Source organism: Rhamphochromis longiceps, linkage group LG4 (assembly GCF_057381845.1).
Source record: "Rhamphochromis longiceps isolate RC_006_pf linkage group LG4, R_longiceps_female_GT1.1, whole genome shotgun sequence".
Lineage (NCBI taxonomy): Eukaryota > Metazoa > Chordata > Actinopteri > Cichliformes > Cichlidae > Rhamphochromis > Rhamphochromis longiceps.
Genome location: NC_140560.1, coordinates 20083515 through 20106565, shown reverse-complemented (window position 1 = coordinate 20106565; position 23051 = coordinate 20083515). Strand labels below are relative to the sequence as shown.

Here is a 23051-nt window from a genome sequence, read left to right as displayed (position 1 = left end):
GTACCTTGGTAAGAGTTTAATATACTTCCCTGTGGTTTTATTATACTTAGATTTGGATTTGTATAGCTAACAACATACAAATGGAAAACTATTCTGATGTTCTGATGTTTATTAGAATCAACATTTAGGCTGTAATACACACAGTATCTCTGTTTGCATTACAGAGCAAAAGTGATATTTGTTTAAAAGGGAAAAAAAGGGGAGGGGTTAAAGCTTCCTTATTTACCTGCTTACCCTGCTACACTTGTAAATGACAATAATGAAACCATTAATGTAGCAAAGACTGAGAAAGCTTACCGTGACAGGTCACATCCATAACTGTCCTATGCGACAGTATAAAGATTAGAACTGAACAGTATTTAAATGACTCCCCAGACACAAAGAGCAGATAACTAAAAATTGATTCGTTTCAGTGTGAAGCTAAAATAGTCCAGTATTTAAACAAGCTCAGATTAATGACTGTAATGAACTCAAAGAAATTTAGAAAAATCTTTAGATTATCACACTAGTCCTCCTATATGTGGCTCTTCCGATGCCTGTATTTTCTCATGTGTGCCCTCTTGTGGTTGTCACCTGAAACACATTTAATTTCAGTTAAACCTGCAACACAACACATGTAAAAGGAAGAGTTCAGTGTAGATATTCAAACAATTAGTCAGATGGAGATATACCATGCTTTATCAAAGAACATACAGGTCATCAGAAACAAAAACAAACAAAATTAACAGTGCCCAAGATTAATTCTACAAGTACACAGGACGTACTGTATATAAAAATATCAGACTCTGAATGCATAGGTTAAGTCAAACTGCTTTTTCTAGAACAATAAGCAACCCAACAAATACAACGTTAGTCATCGCTTCCCACAGAATCAAAGACGACTCCATAAAAACCGACTGCAAACATGCTGCTCTCATTCACCGGGGCGCAAACCGTCCCCACTTTCTCAACCGAGCTCCTGCCTGACACACGTGGCACAACTTCACTTAATAAAGCATTTTAAAATAGTTTGGAACATAAACTAAGCACTCCGTCTACCTCCTTTCACCTTCACGAAAACCTCTGAAACACCTTCCTCCTCCCCACACATTGCACTTAGCTTCAGCATCACCGCACCCCCCCACCCCGCCACTTTTTGAACTCCTCTGAAACACTTTTTTTTGACACAAAACAACAGGCCTAGCTGGTTTCAAACATACATACAAATTAATTAAAAAATATAAAACATATAAATACAGTAAGAGCTTCAGGTAATACAGTTGAACAGTAAACAGTTACCACTGGGTAAGAAAACGATTGCAGGACATGAGCGGCGTCCGCCAGCACTGCTTAAAAGAAACGAGCCCCAGCATTGTGAATTAAAGGATTATGTGTCGATGAAAGCAGCATAAAACATTACCATCTAACACGACGTGGCTGTGCCTCTTCACCAGTTTAACAATTAGCTTTCCTATTAGTGTTAATCATCATCTTACATTACTTTGATTTTTTTGTTGTGTATTCAAATTTTTAAAAAGGTCTAACTAGCACTAGACAGGCCTTGCTGGTAGAACTAAAGCCATTTATACTCCTTTACTTAAACCAAAAAAAAAAAATCTAGTCACCATATACGAGTTTAGGTTTGAATTGAAGTAACAGTGCTATCTGTAATATTATTTTCGCAACGAGGAAGCACAGAATCGTAAAAAAAAAAACCCCCAGGTCCTTAGCAATCTCCTGTTTCATTCCTTCCTGGAGTTGAATTTCAGTCGAGGATGCCTTCTTTTGTGTGGTTAGCATCTTTGCTGGCTAGATTAGTTTTTGGTTTCAATCCTGACACATTTAAACGTATGGACAACAACTGAATACATTCGAACTCACAGAAAAACGAAACGGAGCGTCGTCCGCAACCTCTGCTGGGACTCGAGCCTCGTCAGCCTAAAGCGTTATTCGTGGTCTTGCTTTATTAGTATAATTGTAAATTAAATAGGAACCCTTCACAGTTGACAATAAGTTTTTTAGTGACGAAACAGATTAACATACCCTGCAAAGCAAAAGTGACATTTGTTTAAAGAGAAAAAGAAAAAATAAGGGGGGGGGGGGGGGGGGGGGGGGGGCAGTTTCAAGTGGCTGCAGTTTTATCTCCAACATTTAAGTCTTACGTGAATAAACAAACATAACTAGATCTTCCTTTACCACAGTGTACAACTGAATGGTGTCACTATGCAGGGAAATGAGTACTCCTGCTCAAACGTGTCCATCCCTGTGGGAAAGAGATTAAAGCGTCATCTCTGCTATCGTCTAATACAAGTAAAATTAGTCCAGCGATACTTCAAATGTCACCTGTTGTAAGATTAAATCCACCTTGAGAATTAGGCCAAGAGCAGATACACTGCAGGAAAAAAAACAAAAACAAAAAAAAAACCACACAGTTTTTTGCCTACAGCATATATGAAAGTGTGTACTGGAGCCAGTATGTGTGATATCACTCAACAGGTCACGTCCACTGTGCTGCGCCTGGTCCTGTTCTGTTGACTTGATTATCTTATCAGTTAGAGTTATGCAAATCCTTCCTGTTGCCCTCTGTCTTCTCAGACCACAGCCTGAACCAGTATAGAAATGTGTCCATATAAGGCTATTGCAGAATCCCGTTCAAGTCCAGCCCATAAGGAAGACAAGCCAGTGTCCTCCTCTGTTGTCCTACTGGAGCCTTGGCACAAAGTGCAGTGGGAGGAGAGAAAAGAGCTAAAGAGATGAGAGAGGTGTCCGAATACTTCTGCAAGTCATCGAGGGCACCATGTATCAGTAATCACTTAGAACTGGTTTGGGTACACAAAAGCAGCGTGAGTGTCAGAGGAGGACAGGAGGCAAACAATAAGCTACAGTCTGGGGGGGGGAAAAAAAAAAAAGATTCCCAGTTAGTTAAACTGGCAAAACACCAAAGCTGAACAAAACTGTAATGAGGGACCTGGGCAGGCAACTAGTTATGGTTGCTTGAGGGTAGCTATAGAAGCCCACTGTAAGCAGGGGGACTTCCAGCTTTTTGGGAGCTCTAGTAGGTGAGTCGGGAGGCTTTCATGTTGTAGCAGGGTCTGTCTGTTAGGCCCCCAGACCCAGAGAAGAGGGACAGGCCTTCTGCTTTCTCCAACACGATCTCCAGCTCCTGAAAGTCCTGCAACCGAGCCACGTCCTTGTCCTGGTCAGGGGACAGATAGTCGCATTTAAAATCGTCAACACTACAGTTTCAACAAGTTCAAGTTAAATCTTTTTTTCATGGACATCCATAAAGTAGAGAGGACATGGATATGACCAAAGAAAGAAAAATGGAATCACTGAATTCTAAACTAACACAATAGCACAGAACTGTGTGTGTTGTTGCTGAGAGCAGACCTCCTTACTGAAATCTACCACCCAGTGCACGTACCCCCCTCAATTATTTTTAAATATGAAGGTTTAACCAATCAAGAGACACAGACCTGAGATAGCTTACTTATGCCTTCAATAATTTTACGTAACTGATGCTTAGCTGTGTAAAGCCCAAAGCTTCTTGTCTTTTTATGTCAGTGGAGTTCAGTTTGGGTCACGCTGGGGTTGGACTACAATACAGAACCACTTTCAGCTACTTTGAATTTTCACAGACTAAACAACGAATGTAAAGAGAAAACAAAACGAACCACTTGTTGCAGCCCTACATGCTGCAGCTTTGTCTTTATATATTCATTCTAATTTGATCACGCAGTCATCATTTGGACATAAAAGAACATGAACACAGTGTACCGACGGGGGTGGGAAGGTTTCAATGGAAAGTTAAAGTGGCTCACAAACTACAGATTAAGAGATTTAGAGAGTGTCACATGCATGAGTCAGACAGAGGAAAGCAGTGAGACTAAAAATCTGAATAGTTTTGAATATATTCCTAACCTAACAGGACAGGTGGCATTTCTGTGCTAGGCAGATACTAAGCATGCATTATATACAACACGTCAGCCTGAGAGTGGCTTTGGTGCATTTTCATTAGGTGTGTATTTTGCACGAAATTACACAGTAGCAGAAAATGTCGCACAGTCCTTGGATATGGCAACCTATAATATTCACAACAACCTTTTGTTTAAAGGTTTAAAGTTTCAAAGTTTCATAGAGTGAGGCCAATTTTGTAACCACACAGACAGCAGACTAAATATATTCCACTTTTTCCCCTCCACTGAATTTGTTTGTTATACTATCCGTCTCATGGTTACCTTTAAATGAGCACAAGAAATAATAATAAAGAGGAAAAAAAGCCTTTAAATGGCTGAAATTGTCTTTCCACATCTAAGATGACACTGTACAATAACATCATCAGCCTACACAGAGTAAGCAGGCTTTTGTGTCTGTACCTTTCTCAGCATAGTGTTGGGCAGCTTGCGGATCTTCTCCACGTGCTCGGCGCTGATATCCAACTCACGGCAACAGACTCGTAGAAGGGAACGATAGGTGAGCTCCTGGCGGTCCAGCTCCACCTCAATGAAGTCGTTCTCCCGCGCACTGGGGTTCTGGATACGCACCTTCAGTACCAACTCTAGAGAGAGAGAACAAAAGCAATACATCTTTACATTAACCAGCAAAGTATCACACAGGCGCCTGGTGCATCTTGTCATTTTGGCTGTAAAATTATACAATAATTCTTATCTTTCAGGAACCATTTGAACTTTCTCTACAGCTCAAAGTGGTTGAGAAGTTTTGGTAATCTCAAGCAGACATGGTAACATGTAACCTGTGGAAATGCAAATATATGATTTTTCTGTCTGTGCTCAGACAGCAGCATCTTATGAATGCTTTGTACTATTATGAGAGACTGAATATTCTTTCTGAACAGTTCATTTACTGATCACTTAAAAAGTGAAAAGAAAGGGTCTGTTTAGTTTTTATGAAAGCACATTAATAAAGAACACATGCTGGTTATATTTTGTCATAAAGATCAGCTTCTGGTTTGACAGGTCGACGACATCATGGAGTCAAATTAAGTTGTTATATCTGTGATATTATTAGTAACTCGGCTGCAAATATCCATGCCACATGAAAGTTTTACTGTCAGAACATTCACCGACAAAGTGTCAAAGAGCCTGGTTCTTTCTTCACCCTGCTACGCCTGACACCAGCGGGCGTTTAGCAGTGTGCAATAATTTAATGGGGCTTTGCTAGCCAAGGAGTAAGTCACTACTCTCAGCTAAGAAATCCTTACAGCATGCAGTTTCTAGAAAATAATCCATGCTGTTGTTTTTATATTTCTATTTGCATAAGCATTAAACAAACAAGATATATAAAAAGTAAACCACTCATCATGTCTATTAGAAAAATGTGCTGATACTTGTGGTGCTGCACCTCGACACTTCAGAGTAAACCAGCGGAGTTGTTTCTTCCCACTTAATGTGTTTGAAATTGAGATAAATATTTCCTGTTATTTTAATCTTTAATTCACAGTAAACCCACCTTGTACATTGACAGGGAAGGTGCTGGTGAAAAAGAAAGGCTGGAAGGCTGGCATGGCACCACCAGCCTGGCCGTAACTCAGTTGCTGCGGGATAGACTGCTGTCTGCTCACAGTCGGGTTTGTGCTGGCCACTGGGGCTTGGACCTGGCTCCCACCGTTGCTAGCCAAGCTGGGACTGGGTGAGGCCAGTGGAGGCGAACACACGGTGCCGTTGTGCACCACTGTGTGCGGGTAGTCGGCGTGGTTGACAAGGTGAGGCTCGACTGATAGGTCCATGGGCACCGTGCAGTTAACGACAGTGTGACTGTGGGAAGCAGCCGTGCTGGGTGAGACACCGTTCTGCTCGTTCACAGGGATGAACTCCCCAGTCTGGGCTTGGCTGTGGTTGATGGTGGGATTTGAGGAAGGAGCGGAGGCATCGAAGACGAGTTTCCGAGGAGGCTCGTGTGTTGGTGAAAGAGATGCCGAATCACTCTGCGTGTCTTCAGCGTGCTCTCCAGAACCGTTTTGTGTAAGGTGAATCACCTCTGAGTTCTTGTCCATCTTGGAATACATAAAGGGCGGGTTAGACAGGTAGTTTGGGACGATTGGCAACTCGGGCTCCTTCACTTCAGGCACTTCCTCCACCTCAACTGTTGTAATAATGATCACAAAAGTTGGGGGATTATTTTCTGCAAATAGACTCGAAACAATAGCAAAGACTGCAGCAAATGCGTCAACACAAATACCCAGTGTTATAACTGATTATAGATATACACTTCACTCACTCAATCACACTTACACATTCATGCAGTACTTTTATCTATGCCTAAGCACTTCCTAACATTCACACATTGATGATGCCCAAGAAAGCTTTAGCATGCAGATCAGAGGAGCCGGGTATCGATCCACTGAATCTACAACTGGTGGACAACCTGCTCTACGACCTGAACCGTAACCAGCCCAGTGTCACCAATGTGACACAGGGAGCAGCAGAGTGAGAAATGTTGACTTTACCTCCTAACAGTCTTTTGATCTCCGGCTTGGATGTCAGTTGTGACGCTAACTCATCCTTAGCTGTGAGGATGTCTTTGTCCGCTCCACAACTGAGTAAGTAGGACACTATGTGCTTGTGATTCCTCTTGCATGCCCAGTGTAAGCATGTCCTGCAGGGATTATTGGAGAAACAAAAGAATTTAGTGGTGTACAAAAAGAAAAGGAACAATAACAACAGAAATATACTGTATCACTCAAGTGGTACCTCTCATTAAGCTAGCTATAGTGTGTGGCACTGGCATACAAATGGAAAAATATAAATAATGTATATATTACTTTAAACTTTAACCAAAATCTCGACATAACTCTACTTGGTTCTTTACGGGTGCAAAGTAACTGATGATGGGCGCATGCGTGAAAAATGAATAATCAAAGGTTGGTTAGTGTTTCCGAACTCAGTAATCAGGCTATAGCAAAGAGAACAAGCTTGTGTTTGAAGCAGCCACTTTACTCAATGTTTTGCTTGATTGCTGGTTTTAAAGAAAAGCTAAAAGTGGCAGCGCCGGCTGATTAACAAGCCCTCTTTGGCGTAATAGGATAACGCTGAGCAGTGTTTTTAATCCCTGTAGCTTTGCTCTGCAATGACTGCACTCAACTCCTGGCCGGCTGCAGTCGCGACCGAACAAATACTACTATAAATCGGTGAAAACACTCACCATCCGTTGATTTCGTTTTGTGAGTTGACATTAACCCCACTCTCCACTAACGCCCGCACTTCATCGATATCCCCGATGGCAGACGCCTCTCTCAGCTGCTCCTGAAGCTCTTTATCCAGCGAATTTGTGGACATTTTTGGTTCACACGGCTAGCGACGTGCGCTCATAGGACACGCAAAGACCACGCGAATTATGTTGCCAATACTAATTAGCTAAATATACTGGTTACAGCTAGCATTAGCTACCAGGCTAACCTTACCTACTGGCTAGCTCGACGAGGTGCTAGCTTATGGCAGCAAATCGCTTTGGCTATTTCAACTACGTGTTGACCGTCTCTGGCGTTCACACGTCAAGCCGTGTGCCCGCCGCGTGTTTCTGCTGTTAGTTCGCGTTACAGTGGCACCGCATGCACTCGCTATAAACTCATTCAATCAAGCAGTAGTGTCAGAGCTTCGTCAATCCACTGCCAAAAACACAACACCGCCGCCTCATCTGGGGGGGGGAGCATCTTTAGATGTGACAACAGTGAGCACGAATGTTAGTTCCCCTCCGAGGAATCGCGTAGCCAGTGCGTTTCCCCACGTAAATTGTGTGATACTGCCGTTAGCTGTCATGAATAAGGAAATAACTGGGAGATAAAAGTTCAAAGTACTTTAACTGTTTTTGACTCACACGTGTTGCAGACAAGCTGGAATAAACCTCCCTACACTTATAATACCCAGTCCAGAAAAAGCTAAAACAGCTGTTGATTATTTGTCCCAAGCACACCTGTTACTTTTGTTTTTATATCCGTTTTAATAAAGTTATAAATACTGGTTTTAAACTTGCAGTACATTTTTATGCTGCATTTCTTCAGTATGCCACTAGAGGGGAGCAAACACCCACGATACTACACTAACTTGAACTTTGGCGTAAGATACACCGGGGATACTACAGCTGCAAGGCAGCAATTTTAAAGAATCACAATTTCAGACTCTGTGAGTGGCGAGGGAAACTGCAAGAAGACGAGAGGAAAGAAGATAAGGAGTCTTAGTGGTAAAATACGGAAGTACGAGAAAGCATTTAAAGGAAGAGGTTAGCAAAGAAAAAGTAGACATGAGTACTGGGAGGCTGGGTGTACAGCAAAGAGAAGTGGCAAAGGAGAATAGTGGATTGTATGTAAGGCTCTGGACACTAATATGACCCATATGACCACCCTATAAAAATTTTTTTTGAGGCACTACTGGATGTAAAAAGATGCAATGCTTGCTCTGAGTGTTGCTGTAGAGGTGCATAGAAACTCAGAGGGAGTTGAAATGAGTTACTAGATGGTAGTAAGACCTGTTATGATGTATGGTTAAATGAAAGGAGAGGAGGCAAAGTTACAGTTCATAGATGGAGTGAAGGAGGACATGCAGACGGTTGGTGTGACAGAGAAAAACTAAAACACATTGGGGACATTAACAGGAAATTTATGTGGACTTGCCTTAATAAATATTTGGTCAGCACGGAAGTCACAAAAGTATGCATTTATTAATCATTCCTGGCAGTAATCAGATCTGGTAAAATCTGCATCACTGAGATAGATTTTGATGATGTCATAGCACTGCAACTGTGAAATATGCAGTCATAAAGCTTCGCGTGTGCTTGTTGTGATCAACATTCACTGAGTTTGACGTTTTTAGTGTGACCGATGGGAACTGAGTAAAAGCAACAAGTAAACATTATATATTACAGTATCAAATAAAGATCCAGTACTAGTGGAAAATAACATTAGTCTGAATGCCCTTGTGTGATAGCCTCTGATGATATTTTTCACACACCACCACAATCTGGCTCTTCAATGTGGCATTTGTCTTCAAGAAACTTAAAGAAGTCCAGACGCTTTTCTTTCCAAGCTCATCAGACTACTCTGAAGTTGCTTCCGTTGTAAACTTTCAAAATAAAACAAGGTATAACCATACGCAGTGCCGCAACATCGGCTTCTGGTCAAAATATAAATAGAAATTGCACATTTTGTCCGTTTTTGATCAATGGTAAAGTTTGCGGCACGAAACGGAGAACTGAATCCTGGACACGATGGTCAGACTAGTACTTCCGGTTCAGAGGCCGCGGGAGCAGCTCCTGGGCTAGTTGTATTCGGACTGTTAGCGGGCGTTGTTGTTACAAGGTCTGCCATTTTGATTAGAAGTACTTCGCGCAGCAGATGGTGTAAATTGGGCCTTCTGGATATTATTGTAGTACTTTAAATTAAGGCTACATTCCTGCAGGAATAATGCTTTCTGCCGCCCAGTTACTCGACGAGTTGATGGGTCGAGATAGAAACTTGGCCCCTGATGAGAAGCGGTCTAACGTACGCTGGGACGACGAGAGCGTAAGTTAGCATTCTAGCTACCATTAGCTTAGCTAGTTTTAAAACCTATTAGCCGTGAGGTGTCCAAAATAAGCGTGCATGGCGTGCGCGGTGGGTACCGGCTAGTTTAGGCGGTATGGCCTCCAAATTAAAAATTTTCGATTCACGCACAGAATCGATGGCGAAAAGCGGGCGGTTTGAGTCAGTGGTGCTTGAGCACGCGTGTTAGCGAGATTAGCATCACGGTTTGGTCATTCTTAAAGGGTTTCATTGGGCTCACTTCAGTTTTAGCAACTTGTTTTCTAGGTATAGTTGAGATAATAGTTTAACTGTGTTAATACAAATGATTTCGACGTGCTAATGTGTGAAAGGACCTGCATTACGTTCTCTAAAGGCTATGCTCTGCTTATTGCATAAACTGGCATTGCGATGTCTCAAGACTAAATACGGTTACATACATGTTGCTTTGTATGTAATTTGGCATTAATATTTAATATTAGTAATAAATACTGTTTTCCATGCTGTTGTGTTTTTGTTGCACTTGCAGTGTTGTGGGTATTTTTTGTGTTCTTAGTTCAAGCAGAAATTGATTAGGTGAATTTATACGACTACCACATTCATTTGCTCATAGTTGGTGTAAGTAACATGCTGTCACTTAATCCAATGTAATCTACTATGGAAGCAAAATTTACATAAAATTGTTTGATATGTTTTCTTTTATTAAGGTCTGTCGGTACTATTTGTGTGGCTTCTGCCCTGCTGAGTTATTCACAAACACCCGCTCTGACTTGGGTAAGTTGGGAACTTTGTATTCCCAAAATGTATTATAATCTGGACAAAGCCCTTGAGATTTAACAAACAACTATTCGACAATAATATGTTTATTGATTTGGGTTTCCAGGTCCGTGTGAGAAAATCCATGATGAAAATCTTCGAAAAATGTAAGTTCTTATTTTGGCTTTTTTTCCTTTTTCTTTCCGTTTTTTTTTTTTTTTTTTTTTTTTTTGTTTGTTTGTTTGTTTTTTTGGCTTGATATGTTACACATAACTAACCAATTCTGTGTTGTTATATCCAGGTATGAGAAAAGCTCTCGCTTCATGAAGGAAGGTTATGAGCGAGATTTCTTGCGCTATCTGCAGTCACTCCTGGCAGAAGTGGAGCGGCGGATCCGCAGAGGGCATGCCCGGCTTGCGCTTTCCCAGGCTCAGCAGAATGCAGGGGTTGGTACTTTTAATTGAGAACATCATTCTCAAACTCTTCTGTGCATCTTCATGTTTTCTCGGACCACAGTGCAAGTTATGAATCTAAAAGAAAATAACATTACCTGTATGTTTCTGCTTAGGATTCATTGAACTTAATTGTACTCATGTATTCATTCTGTAGGGCCCTGGTCCATCAGGAAAGAATGAGGAGAAAGTCCAGGTTCTAACAGAGAAGATCGAAGACCTGGTTGTGCAGGTTTGCCCGAAATCTTTAAATTGGTAGTGTTTGAGAAAAACTGAAAGATTTGAACGCGGGTTGGTCTTCTTGCATCAGGATATCTGACGGTCTCCTACAAGTTCCTCTTCCAGTGCCTTGCTTTAGGGTTTGTCACAGTGGAACACCTGCCTTCCTCTGACCTTATTACTAGCATCCTCCCCTGTCACGCTAACTCTCAGCATGTCCTCCTCCTCTACATCTATAAGTCTTCCTTCCTGGGTTCTCCCAATGAATATTTCAACATCTTTAACTCAGCCTCCTTGAGCTCTAAACTGAGTTTAACTCATACATCATAGCAGGTGCGACTACCAGCTGATAATCCTAACCCTTCACTCTAGCTGCTATCGTTCTGTTACAAGTCACCCCTGACACTCATTTCTACCCACACCTCCCTGTCCGCACTCATGTCTTCACCTCTCTTGTGCGGTCTGCATTACCTCGGCTGGTTTACCACATATATTAAAACTCCTCTAATTTAACTCCCTCTGAACCTCTGCAGCTTCACTGTTCGACCAAAATTTGTGAGTTTAGAAGGTGTGTGGAGTGCATGGCTAACTGTACATGCATTTGAAAAGAAGACTACATTAGAGTACAAGTCTGATAAAGGCTGTCCTGTCAGGAGGTTCATTGCTACCCAGCCTTGTGCAGTTTCTCTTTAAAATAATTGAATAATAAACAAATGTAATCTGTGGAAGGAGATTTTGAACCCTTTGGCAAAATAAGGAAACATGTTGCTGTTCACACTGATCTAAGTGTAAGCTGACTTCAGACTTGAAAGCATTAAAACAGGAACAGCTACCTGTTGTGACCACAGTTGTTTTTGTGCATGCACTCTAGACTGTATGACATTTCAGATGCTTTTCCCTGACTGTGTTACAGATCACATTATTTAAAATAAAACTCCCTAAATTCTTATATGCACTCCATAAATCAAGTCGTGACATTGTAACATGGCTTTTGTCTTTTTCTCAGATTGAGGAACTGGGCTCTGAGGGCCGAGTGGAGGAGGCCCAGGGAATGATGAAACTGGTGGAGCAGCTGAAGGAGGAGAGGGAACTACTCAGCTCCACCCCCTCGGTGAGTCAGTTTACCCTGGGCTAATCAGCCTACAAACACAGCTTAAGATAGCATAACATGAGCATCACCTACTATCAGTCAGTTAACATGAGTTTAATTCCATTTCAAATACAAGTTTAAACCCAGCCGGTGAGCTAAAAGTTATTTTTCACTGTAGCTGTATTTGTTATTAATACTCGTAAAGTAAAATCTGTGCGAGCTGGGCAGGCAGCTATGATGCAAATCAGAAATGTTTCCTTATTGTTTGTTTTGATGTCTAATAACAAATTTATGTCCTTTCAATCCAGACCATCGAGAGCTTTGCTGCCCAGGAGAAACAGATGGAAGTGTGTGAGGTGTGTGGGGCCTTCCTCATTGTGGGCGATGCACAGTCCCGAGTGGACGACCACTTGATGGGGAAGCAGCACATGGGCTACGCCAAGATCAAATCCACTGTAGAGGAGCTCAAGGTGACAGGATTGTGTCATTCTTGTATCTAGAACTTTTTACAAACTTGAGCTGCTTGAAAGAGTGTTTCAATTCAACCATGCTTGGTGTTGTTGTTTAAAAATGTCTGCAAATGTTAGAAATTATATAATATGTAATGTTTTTGTATTCTCAGGAAAAACTGCACCGTCGCTCTGAAGACCCTCAGGGTGAAAACCCAGCCCTCAAAAGAGAACGAGAAGAACGGGAACGGGAGAGGGAGGAAAGGGAGAAAAAGCGCAAAGAGGGGGAAGAGAAGGAGAAGGAGCGCGAAAAAGAGCGAGAGAAGGAGAGGGAACGAGAGAGAGAGCGAGAGCGTGAAAGGGAGAGAGACAGAGAAAGAGAGAGGGAGAGAGAGCGGGACAGAGAAAGAGAGAGGGACAGGGAGAGGGACAGGGACAGAGAGAGGGATAGGAGGGCACGTCGAAGCCACTCTGGCAGCCGCCACTCCAGTCGAGCATCGGACAGGAAACGGAGTAGATCCCGCGAGCGCCGGAGGTCCAGGAGCAGAGACAAGGACAGGGAACGCAAACGTAGCAGGTACGACTGACCGGACTGAGCGTTGCACTTGGATTTATAGTCACGGAAATGTCACACATAAAGCAGAATCCAATGAAATGTTACAATTTAAAACATGAGGGATGATATATTTATAATTCTGAATGATTATTTTCTCAAAAATCATTTTAACCACAGCACTTTTTCTTGCCTTTTCTGTAGGAGCCGGGACAGAGAGAGAAGACGCAGCCGTGAACGCTCCGACAGGAAACGCCGCTCCCGAAGTCGTGACAGAAGGAGATCGCGTAGCTCAGAGCGCAAATCTCACCGCCACCGCAGCCGTAGCCGAAGCAAGGACCGGGACAGGGATCGGGAAAAGGAGAGAGACAGAGAGCGGTCATCAAAAGACAAAGGTACCGTCTGATTATTTTTGTGTTTGTTGCTTCCTCATCATCCGCTGTCCTTCCAAACAATATATATTGAATACCATCCCTCCATTTATCTGTGCTCTTCCACTTATCTAGTTCAGGGTTAAAATGGGGGGCTGGAGCCTGTTTCACATGGTGAAAGGCAGGTCTATATTAGGAATACCTTGAGGGAATTTCTTCAACACTGGAAAAAGCATTTTATTATGCATCCAGGTAAAAGTCTCATTGAGATGGAGAAAAAAATCCTAGTGAGACTTTTGGCTGCTCTCAATGAGTCACAATGAGTAGCTCCACATATTTGATTTGGCAGATTTTTATGCGAGTTGTCTTCTACCCGAAAGAGGTTTGTGTCTCTTCCCGGGATCAAACCCCAGATTTTCTCCTTGTTAGGTGAATGTTTAAACCACTACACTGTGGAGCAACTAATTTTAAAAATGTATCAATATGAATTTAAAAGAAACCTATTGTAGTTTGAAATTATGTTACATAAAGCACTTCACACAAAGCACTTGTTATGTATCTTTTAGACTACATGAGCGGTAATTGTACAGTCTCCCTCTTTTGTCTGTTTAGGACAGTATTCCATAAATGAGAAGTAGTAGGATTACTAATGCATAATATTCAGGCACAGATAATTTTGCTAATGCCAATAAAGGGCAGTTTGTTTGGTGCTTACCCAGACAACCTACTTACACAATCAAGCTGTTCCCATAAGAAGTCCTGCAGCAGTCTGTGCCCATAACAAATGAAAGAGGTGAGCCAGAGCTCGACACAATCCTACTGAACATTTGTGCATCAACAAGCACCTGTTGAACTCTTTAATAAGACAGTTTAATCTGAGGTTGTGCAAACATTTCTTGCTAATGTGTGCAATGTTTTCTCTTTTGTTTTTCTTCAGACCGTAAGGGTACAGAGGAGAGGAGCAGCTCTAAGAAAGACAAGCACTCAGACGGAGATGCAGCCGCCATCAAGGCTTCTTCAGAAGCGGAACTGATGCAGACGGAGGCGGCTGCCTTCTCCCCTCTGCTAAACGGCCAGCAAGAGCTCCTCCATTCTGAAGGTGACACTCAGTCCAATTAAAACTGATCTGATAGGACCTCAGATCAGGCTCAGGTAAGTGCGTCCTCCTCCTCACACCTCCCCTGGCTCTCAACCCAACCCCCTCCACCCTCCCCTCTCACGTCCCCTCCCCTACCCACCTTTCCCATCTCCCTTTACCCACCCTCTCACCCCTGCTCTCCCACCCTGTTTATGTTCAGTTCAATGCCTGTGATTTTGTCTTATGTACTATATGCAAATATCTTTATCCTGTTTTTGAATAGTGCATCATAAGTATGCACTGAAGATGAAGGACTAGGCCCGATGAATGAGAAGAAGGTAGAAATCATTCACACAAAGCCAAGAGGGAAAGGCCAGTGTAGTCCTGAGCAAACATGCCCAGAGGTACCCCTCGTTTTGTATCGGTTTTTGATCCTTATAGATGTATATTTGTCTTTGTGGACAAAATGGCAGAAAAAGTTAACGCATCCAGTCAAGATTTCCTGCCTGTATTTACTTGTTTCTTTTATTTATTTATTTTTATATTTATTTATCTTTTGTTTTTTTTACTTTGAAGTAGCAAAATGTAATAATTGCTATTTGTTGCTGTAATAATCCATATAGGGAGGAAAACCAGTCACTGTGTGTGTACATGTTTCCATTTAAAAACCTTGGCGTTTTCTCCTGCTCATATGTAAACGCACAGGTGAACACACAGCCTTGGTCAGAGGTTTTTGGTTTTTTTTTTTTTGTCACAAAGAAGCTATTTATTTTGCCATATTTATAACGCAATTGCCATGGATTTGTTGTCCAGCGTACTGTGCCTGATGATGCCATGCCAGTGTGTGTTTGGGGGGTGTTAAAGCACCGGGGGTCTAACGTAACCTAACTAACTGGAGGGTAGGGTTTATCGAATGAATTGCAGCTGACTTCCATACCTCACACAGCGTTGGTGTTGTGAGCGAGACCACATGAGAAAAGGGCAAATTAAAAATCATGGATACTCTCTGACTCTCAAACTGTGCAGGTACTCACCCCAGGTACTCCTTTCTCTACCCACATCCATTTCTGAATGCTGTTGCCTGTCAGAAAAAAAAAAAAAAAAGCAAATTGTGTACTTCTCCAGAACACGAACTTGAAAGCTTGATTGTGTCACATATACTTTTAATTGTGCCTTCTTTGTTTTCCTATTTGTTAACTTTCAAACATGTTTGGGGAGAATGTGCGATAGAATTGTCAGAGAGACACAGATGCACAGACAGCCTGCCTCATATTCCTTTGCCAAATTGGAAATCGTTGCTGATGTGTGCTTTTCCGCAGTGCTTCGTTCGTGTGTTTTTAAAAATGTAATTTGCTCAGGTGTTTGTAATTTTACACTTAAAAAAACATATCAAGTGCATTTCCTCTTTGGCAAAGCAGATATTGTAGTTTTGACACTAAGTTCAGGTTTAGACTTGAGGCAGCTCCTGAAGAGCTTCTTTAAATTGCAAACTTGTGCAAAATGTACAGAAAACAAAATAATCTCAGGGAATTTTGGCCAAATGCAGTCAAGACTTCAAGTGTCTGTTGTGCTAGTAAATGGATAGCTTTGTGCATTATTAGCAGTGTCTCTTGAGGGAAATTTGACTATCAAATGACTTTGTAAATTGTTGTTGTTTGAGTGGCAGCAGTCGTTGCTACAAGCGGATGTTGTGGGACCCTGGCTAACATCGCATTTTGTGGACGTTTCTTTATGCTCAACAGGGGAAGCTGGAATATCTGGTTGAGGAAGAAGTTGAAGAGTGCACCCATCCTTACCCTGAACCTGATACTTCGCTGCTTAAAAACAAGGTGAACCACAAATGTGTAATGGCTTATTTAAAGAAACATGAAAATAAATAAAAACGCGTAAAAATGAGGAGAAAGGACAGATTGCATCGATTTTTCTTGTTCCATTACCTGTCCATCTTTTGGCTGGATAAGGATAGTTGTGGTTCATCTGTTTATCTGATTTTACTGGTCAAGATGTCAGCCAGACAGCACTTAACAAACCAAACTTAGAGAAACTCTTTATGGATTTTTGTTTTTTATTTTGAAACTCTTTCCACATCCTCCGTGTTTCTTGGCATTTAGTGAAAATAAAATAAAATGAACAGTGCTTGTGGTTTGTATTGATTTGTCAGGTTCTACTTCACTTCCTGACCCCCCTTCTTTTTTTTTTTTTTAAAGTCAGTTGAAGCGTATGTACAGTGTTAGACCTTTTGAGACAAGCAGTGTCTTCTTTTCTCCTCTACTTTAGAGCTCATTTTGATCGCTCTTGTTCCATAACTGTAAAATACTCTGATTTAATTTTGATCAATTTTGGAGACTTAATTTGTTTCTTTTTTTGCCCTGCTTTTATTGTCCATGTTGTACCACGATGAATAAAAAGCAAAATCTTGTCAAGGGTGTTTTGTTTTTTGTTTTATCCAGTGTGGATATGTACACACAAACTAGTCCTGAGTCAGTGGCAGAGGTAAAAACAGACAGATGTGCTTTCACCACCAGTGCTGCAGTCTCATTAGCATGTTTGATCTGCAGCTGGATTTACATCTTTTTTTTTTTTTTTCCCAAATATTTTTTCACTGACGGTTTTCCTAGTGAATTGTACCATCTGCCAAATACAACGTGAATATTTGATCAACATCCAATGTGTAATTTAAGTCTTCCCATAATTACTTTGATCAGTTTGTGTGAATTCAATAGGCTGCTAAATCTTTTATTATCAAAGTAAGAAACTTTTAATTTGGTTCATTTGCAGAAGCCTTAAAATCAGCTGTTTTCCAGTTTGCATGGGTTTAGATGGTCCATAGAAGACGGAGTGGCCTGCATGTGGTTATAGCTGAGCTCAATATTTGTCATATTTTTAATATGCTTCATAACTGTAAACAAAAAAAACAACAGAATTCCTGTAATCCAAAGTTAAAGTACCAAATAATTAATAATCACCTCACTGGCTACACCCAGGCATGAAGGTGCTGCAATGATTTCTGCGAATGTGTCCAAAAGAAAGGCTTTGTGATGAACTGGAGACTAGAACCAGGACGTATCATCCGACATCAGTGGCTGACCTCACAAATGTGCTTCTGGAAGAATGGTCAAAAATTCCCATAAACACCCTCGTAAAAAACCTTCCCAGAAGAGTTGAGGCTGTTGTAGCTGTAAGGGGTAGGTCGACATCATATTAAACCCTGTGGATTAAGACTGGGATGTCACTCCAAGTTCATAAGCTTGTGAAGGGAGAACTCTCAGAAATTGATTAGCTTTATTTCCAAATAACGCTAAACTATTAATAAATGTGATTTTGTTGGTGGTTTAAGCAGCACTAGCCACTTTTTTAAATGCTTCCTTGAGAAAACCGATTCCTGCAGATTCCTGTCTGTGCAAAATCAAACGTAAAATGTATTCTGTGCATTTCTAAGAATCACCTTTGAATCATACTTTCACCTTGCTCAGCAGTAAACTGCATATGTTGTGCAAGGTCCAGTAAGTCTATCTGTACACGCATTAAAATCAAAAATTGTCCCTCCAGATAGCTTTGAGTTCATCTTTTCTAATCAATACTGAACAGACAGCAGAGGCATTCTGATACTGCCAACTCAGCAAGCAACGCAGATGCTGGCCAGAAGCCACCTGCCTGGAACGACCAAAGTGGGGGAAAAAAAGAAAATGTTGATTTATTAGCAACTGCAAACGCCTCTTGCTCACTTTTACATGTCACAGAGATCTGTGATTTGCCCCCTTCTCAATAATGAACATAGCCATATATTAGTTGCTAGGACACCAACACAAATCTATGCACATTGTATTTACCTGAGCTCATAATGTCATGCAGAAAAAAAGGTTTCACTCATTCCCCCATGCACGTCCATGTCCCTCACAGTGCCCACAGGTCAGGCGTGTTTTGCATGGAAATGACCTTTCCAAACCAGGTGCCTGTAGAGAGAGTGGCAGGGGTTTGTCACAGTTCATTTGAGTCTAATTCCTGTATACAGGTCGCCGAACAGCCGGGGGGGTTGTATTACCCATACCCTGCAGATTCACCACAGTCTGGACTCGAGCCCAGGGGCGGAGCGTGGGGGTGGCTTACGGGGCTTAAGCCCGGGTTGTTTTGTCAGAAGCCCGGGGTATTTTGGAGTGTAATTTTTTCATAGTTAGATGCCTGGCTGACAACTGTATAAAACAAAAAGTACACACAATATTCGAAGCACATAGTGCACACTGTGGGAATTTACGACTGTGCGTGAATCCCCCCCTGATATTGGTATGATCCGAGCTCAGGCACTAAGCGACTGAGCGAGGGGGCGGGGCAGCTGCTGCCCGTGAGTGCGCTGTTGGAGAGACGGAGCCAGCCATACTAAGGAGAGCTTAAGTTTGACCAGGTACCAAAGCAAATCATTGGTACCGTACAAATAATGTAAATATGACGGTGCATCACGAAAGATTGATATCAAACTGATCACTTGACCCATATTACGTTACTCGCTCTTCAAGGGAATCAACAAATGGCGAAATGAAAAGCCGAACAAATGCTATTTTTTTTTTAGAGAGTCTTAGCTTACATGTGTTTATTTCATATTTTCAGTTCTTACCCTCCCCGACTAAATCGGTTTCAGTTATGTACTGAAATATAAGAATGGACATTAGAGGCTTCTTTCAAAGAAAAAACTCAGGTAAATGTTATTTTATATATTATGCTTTGTATGTTGTTCAGTATATTTCTATGCAAAACAAGAGGGATTTCAGCACACAGCAGTATATTCACATTTGTAACCAGATATTTACATACACTTTAGGGAGAAAACATAAAACATTTTTACTGTACAACATCAATCTAGAGTAAACTTTTGTTTTAGATAAATATTGAAATATATTTTGAATTAGTTAAATGTCAGAATAAAGAGAGACAGAGCTTTCTATTTTTTATCACTTTGATCAAATTTAGGAGTACATATACATTAAGTTTATTGTTAATTAATAAGAAACTCCAGACGATTCCATTCTGAGCTGAAGAAGCTTCTGATTGGTTAGTAGAGTCCATGTGAGTAAACTGGTGGCACAGCTGTGGATGCATATAAGGCAAAACACACAGTCTGTTTCTGTGACATGGGAACATCAAGAGATGTCAACAAAACACCAGGAAAAGAACTGTGGAGCTCCATAAGTGTGGCTCAGTTTGAATACAATTTGGTGCCATTTACAATTAAGAAATACAGATAGTTTCTCTCTTTACTCTTAAAGTTAACAAATATGTTTTTTATATTTATCAATCTAAAAAAATAAACATTTAGTTTGATTTGATCTTACAATTAAAAAAGTGTTTTTATCTGAAGAGTAAATATCTGGTTTCAACTGTATATTTGATGATTGTCAGCACAAAGAGGGAGAGAGAGCAGAATGAGGACAGAACAGATGAACAGGAGCAGGTGAGACACACATGTTAGTCAAATGGTTGTTTACCAAAAGTATCACCGTATCATAGGTACTCATGTATCTCGTACCTAGTGTTTCTTTTTAGGTTTGTTATTTTTCAAATTCTATATTTATTAAGTTCTGCAGGCTTGTTTGCACAACAAGGCTGAATAATTATATAAACTTTTCTCAATCTAAATAGTGGACTTTGGTAGAATTAAAAAACAAGTGTAGTGCAGGTCTATGATGATTTTTAGTGCTACTATCATCTAGTTCTGATTCTGGTTCTGTTTTGGTTAAGTCCTCAGTAGTCCTGATTTTGAACTGTTGTAGTCCTGTTTTAATTCTGGATCAGTTCTGGGTCTGGTTGAATTGGGGTTTAGTCCTCATGTCTTGATACAGCCCTGATTTTGTTCTGCTTTGCTGCTTAATCAAAAAACTAGTTTAAGGTGTCCTGCACATGTGATATATATTTTTCCCTATATGAAGTCATTCTTTTTTGAACAGAGCCTATTAATCTTTTAGTCATTTCTACCCCCCCCCCCCCCCCAAAAAAAAAAAAAATCCCACATGCATACTACTCTTTGGGCTAAGCCCCAGGTGTTTCAAATGTCTGGCTCCGCCTCTGCTCGAGCCAAGAAAGGAAACAGCAGAAATGGATTAAAATGGTTGTTATCCCATCTGCTGTTACAAAAGCACAACATGCTACAGATTAGCAACATATCAAAACAAAGACAATGGTCTTAAGCAAGCTTACCCTCGTGTTAGAAGTGATGGTAATGAGGCTTGACGAAAAAATCTTCTTGCGATTGATTAAATGTCTAAAACTCATCTCAGTTCATCAAAATTACATATTTGGATTTTTTTGCCCCCCCCCCCCCCCCCCCCCCCCCCCCCAAAAAAAGGAAATGATTCATTCAAATAGCTTAGATGTAACCCCACATCACTGCCTCATTTAGTATGTGCAGGACTATAAATATGCAAATTAGTCGCAGCCTTTCCTTCCCTTTCCCTGCAGCCTGACCCCTCTCTGACTGTCTTTTTGAGTATCAATGTCTCATATGTTCTCGTGCTACAGTGAGAGAGGAAAACCCAGTTCTTGCTTTGCAAATTAGGAGAGAGTTAGTGCAGCGGAGCGAAAAAAGTTACAGGACAGAAAGTAGTAGTAGTAGTTAGTCCCTCCAAACAAGTTCATGCAATTAGAGGTTTTTATGTATTAAAACCCTGGCTCTCTGGGTCATAGTTCATGAGCGCATAATTGGTACGCACTGCTGTTTTAGCTCAAAAACGCAAAACTTATGGAGATGCTAACAAAGGTAGACACTTGATTTTGTAGACACGTAGGTGGTCTTTGACTACAGGTTGCAGATGTGAACTTTATCTGTCATAAAGTGACCAGTTTAGCAAGAGAGCGATCAATAATCGGATCCTCATTACTCAGTCAGCTGTGTCCAGAGCTGCTTCCCAGAGAAAAATGTGGTTTGGCTAATCATGTATTTGAGTTGAGTCTATTAGAGTTCAATATGCGTTTGAAAGGTCATAACCAAATTATAAGTCAATTACACATGACCATGCTTGATTGTTCACCTGAACCGGCCCCAGCTGTGACCTCTGATTCTGTCGGTCTCGTGTGACTGCTCAGCTTCACTGCATGTTGCTGCCTGAGCCTTCTGGCTCTGGGTGGCCTCACCTGTCCCTGAACACCAACGCAGCAGGTGGGCTTCATGTGGTCTGTTGACTTCTGGGACTGATACCGGAATATAAAACAATGGCCCGTGAATGGGAGGACATACTTAGGAGAAGCACAGAGCTTCACATAAGGGAGCGACCAATAAGCATGGTTTATTTTTCTGTACATGCAACTTTGAAAGTTATTTTATAGATTAATATAGTGAAGCACTAGGCTTTTGCCACGCTGAACAGCAGGAGGCAGTATTTAGCTTTTTTTCTGAATGGCTTAAACTGCAAAATGTGTGAGGAAGTTGCCTCACAGCATTGCAGATACAGTATTATATATCAGACATGTTGTGTCTATTATTGCATCCCAGTTCATGCAGGAGCGGGGAGGAACACCGAGAACAGTAAATTCTTTGAAACAGTGTCACACTGAGACAACGCTGCCATCCCACTCTCTGCAACACAATCTGCACGTCATTAGCAAAGCAGTATTTCCCCAGGGTAAGAGTTAGAGCAAAAAACAGGCGAGGGAAGCAACAACAGGAAGATAGTGAGCTGAAAAGACAGGGGAAATTGAAAAAGTGATAGAGCAGGAAACAAGGAGCGAGTCAGCCTGGTGTGATGTTAAATAACCTGGTTTAAAAAAAAGAATAATGGAGATAGATTGTCTTCTCTTTTCCCTACTTTTACTCTCTTTCACATAGACAGCCGGTCGATCCGAAGTGAAGGTCGAGGGGGAAAGCAGCACATAGATTATGCAGCAGAGCAGGCAATTCATCAGCGCTGTTGGCATGCTGTCTGATTAATAATCGAAACTGCAACACGCGCTCGCAGCTTATGTCAGCTGTCAGTCATGTCCTGTCATTTGTCATTTGTGCTGAACTAATGCCAACTGCATACTTCTTGCACAACTGTGGCACCACCAATCCAAGAGGAGTTCAGCAAAACTCTGAAGGTATACAGATATTTTTTTACACGTGCCAAGTTTACATTTGTCTTGCACAGCAGCTTTGAACAGAACAACAACCCCATGTGGTTTTTCATACCCAGACCAACAATCAGTATTTCCTTGCTATTAAACCCAGTGTCCAGTGGCTGTGTGTCCTCTGTAGCAGTATCAGACAGAGGTGGGCGGATCAATCCCAGTATTGATAATATTGATACCAATGCTGATATTGGTATCAGATCAATACTAGCATGATAAGTGCAGTATTTAGCCCACTGAATTGTGTGAAAAAAATATACCTCAAACCCGCACTATAAAAAATGTCTGAACCTTTTTGTTTTTACTTTCATGTGTAGTTTATTTATATGCTACAGCGCATTTAAACAACACAAGCTGACCCAAAGTCCTTCAGTGACAGGCATATTTACATTTTCAGGACTCCTAAAAACCCACTTTCAAAATAAGTAAAATTTAGTGTTCATTAAAATACATCTAGATTCATCTCATTAATCACGACACACTGCTTTCCCCTACATACATA

The 23051-nt window shown here is 41.3% G+C and overlaps 2 protein-coding genes across 3 annotated transcripts; one reads left to right on the top strand and one right to left on the bottom strand.

Moving 5' to 3' along the window:
* Positions 1-812: 812 nt before the first annotated feature.
* Positions 813-7654, bottom strand: ankrd40 (ankyrin repeat domain 40). The gene is made up of 5 exons (XM_085403658.1): positions 7141-7654; positions 6446-6594; positions 5449-6081; positions 4356-4537; positions 813-3175 (listed from the first exon to the last, which is right to left on the bottom strand). Exons 1-5 carry the CDS (start codon positions 7272-7274, stop codon positions 3032-3034), a joined length of 1242 nt encoding a protein of 413 aa, XP_085259784.1. The 5' UTR covers positions 7275-7654; the 3' UTR covers positions 813-3031.
* A 1580-nt stretch (positions 7655-9234) lies between these two features.
* Positions 9235-16881, top strand: luc7l3 (LUC7-like 3 pre-mRNA splicing factor). Of its 2 annotated transcripts, XM_085403657.1 has the most exons (11): positions 9235-9493; positions 10198-10264; positions 10374-10413; positions 10548-10692; positions 10856-10930; positions 11924-12028; positions 12316-12477; positions 12630-13033; positions 13214-13404; positions 14318-14532; positions 16201-16881. In XM_085403657.1, the coding sequence occupies exons 1-10, from the start codon at positions 9395-9397 to the stop codon at positions 14497-14499; spliced, it is 1470 nt and encodes a 489-aa protein (XP_085259783.1). In that variant the 5' UTR covers positions 9235-9394; the 3' UTR covers positions 14500-14532; positions 16201-16881. The 2 variants fall into 2 exon arrangements, with proteins under 2 accessions (XP_085259783.1, XP_085259782.1); XM_085403656.1 differs by having other exon boundaries at positions 14318-16881.
* Positions 16882-23051: the final 6170 nt, after the last annotated feature.

Coding starts and splice junctions, on each gene's coding strand:
- ankrd40 (XM_085403658.1), bottom strand. CDS start 7,274: ATGTCCACAAATTCGCTGGATAAAGAGCTTCAGGAGCAGCTGAGAGAG. Junction 4,538..5,448: donor CTTCCCTGTCAATGTACAAG/GTGGGTTTACTG, acceptor CTCTCTCTCTAG/AGTTGGTACTGAAGGTGCGT. Junction 3,176..4,355: donor CCAACACTATGCTGAGAAAG/GTACAGACACAA, acceptor TCCCCTGACCAG/GACAAGGACGTGGCTCGGTT.
- luc7l3 (XM_085403657.1), top strand. CDS start 9,395: ATGCTTTCTGCCGCCCAGTTACTCGACGAGTTGATGGGTCGAGATAGA. Junction 10,265..10,373: donor AAACACCCGCTCTGACTTGG/GTAAGTTGGGAA, acceptor TTGGGTTTCCAG/GTCCGTGTGAGAAAATCCAT. Junction 10,693..10,855: donor AGGCTCAGCAGAATGCAGGG/GTTGGTACTTTT, acceptor TTCATTCTGTAG/GGCCCTGGTCCATCAGGAAA.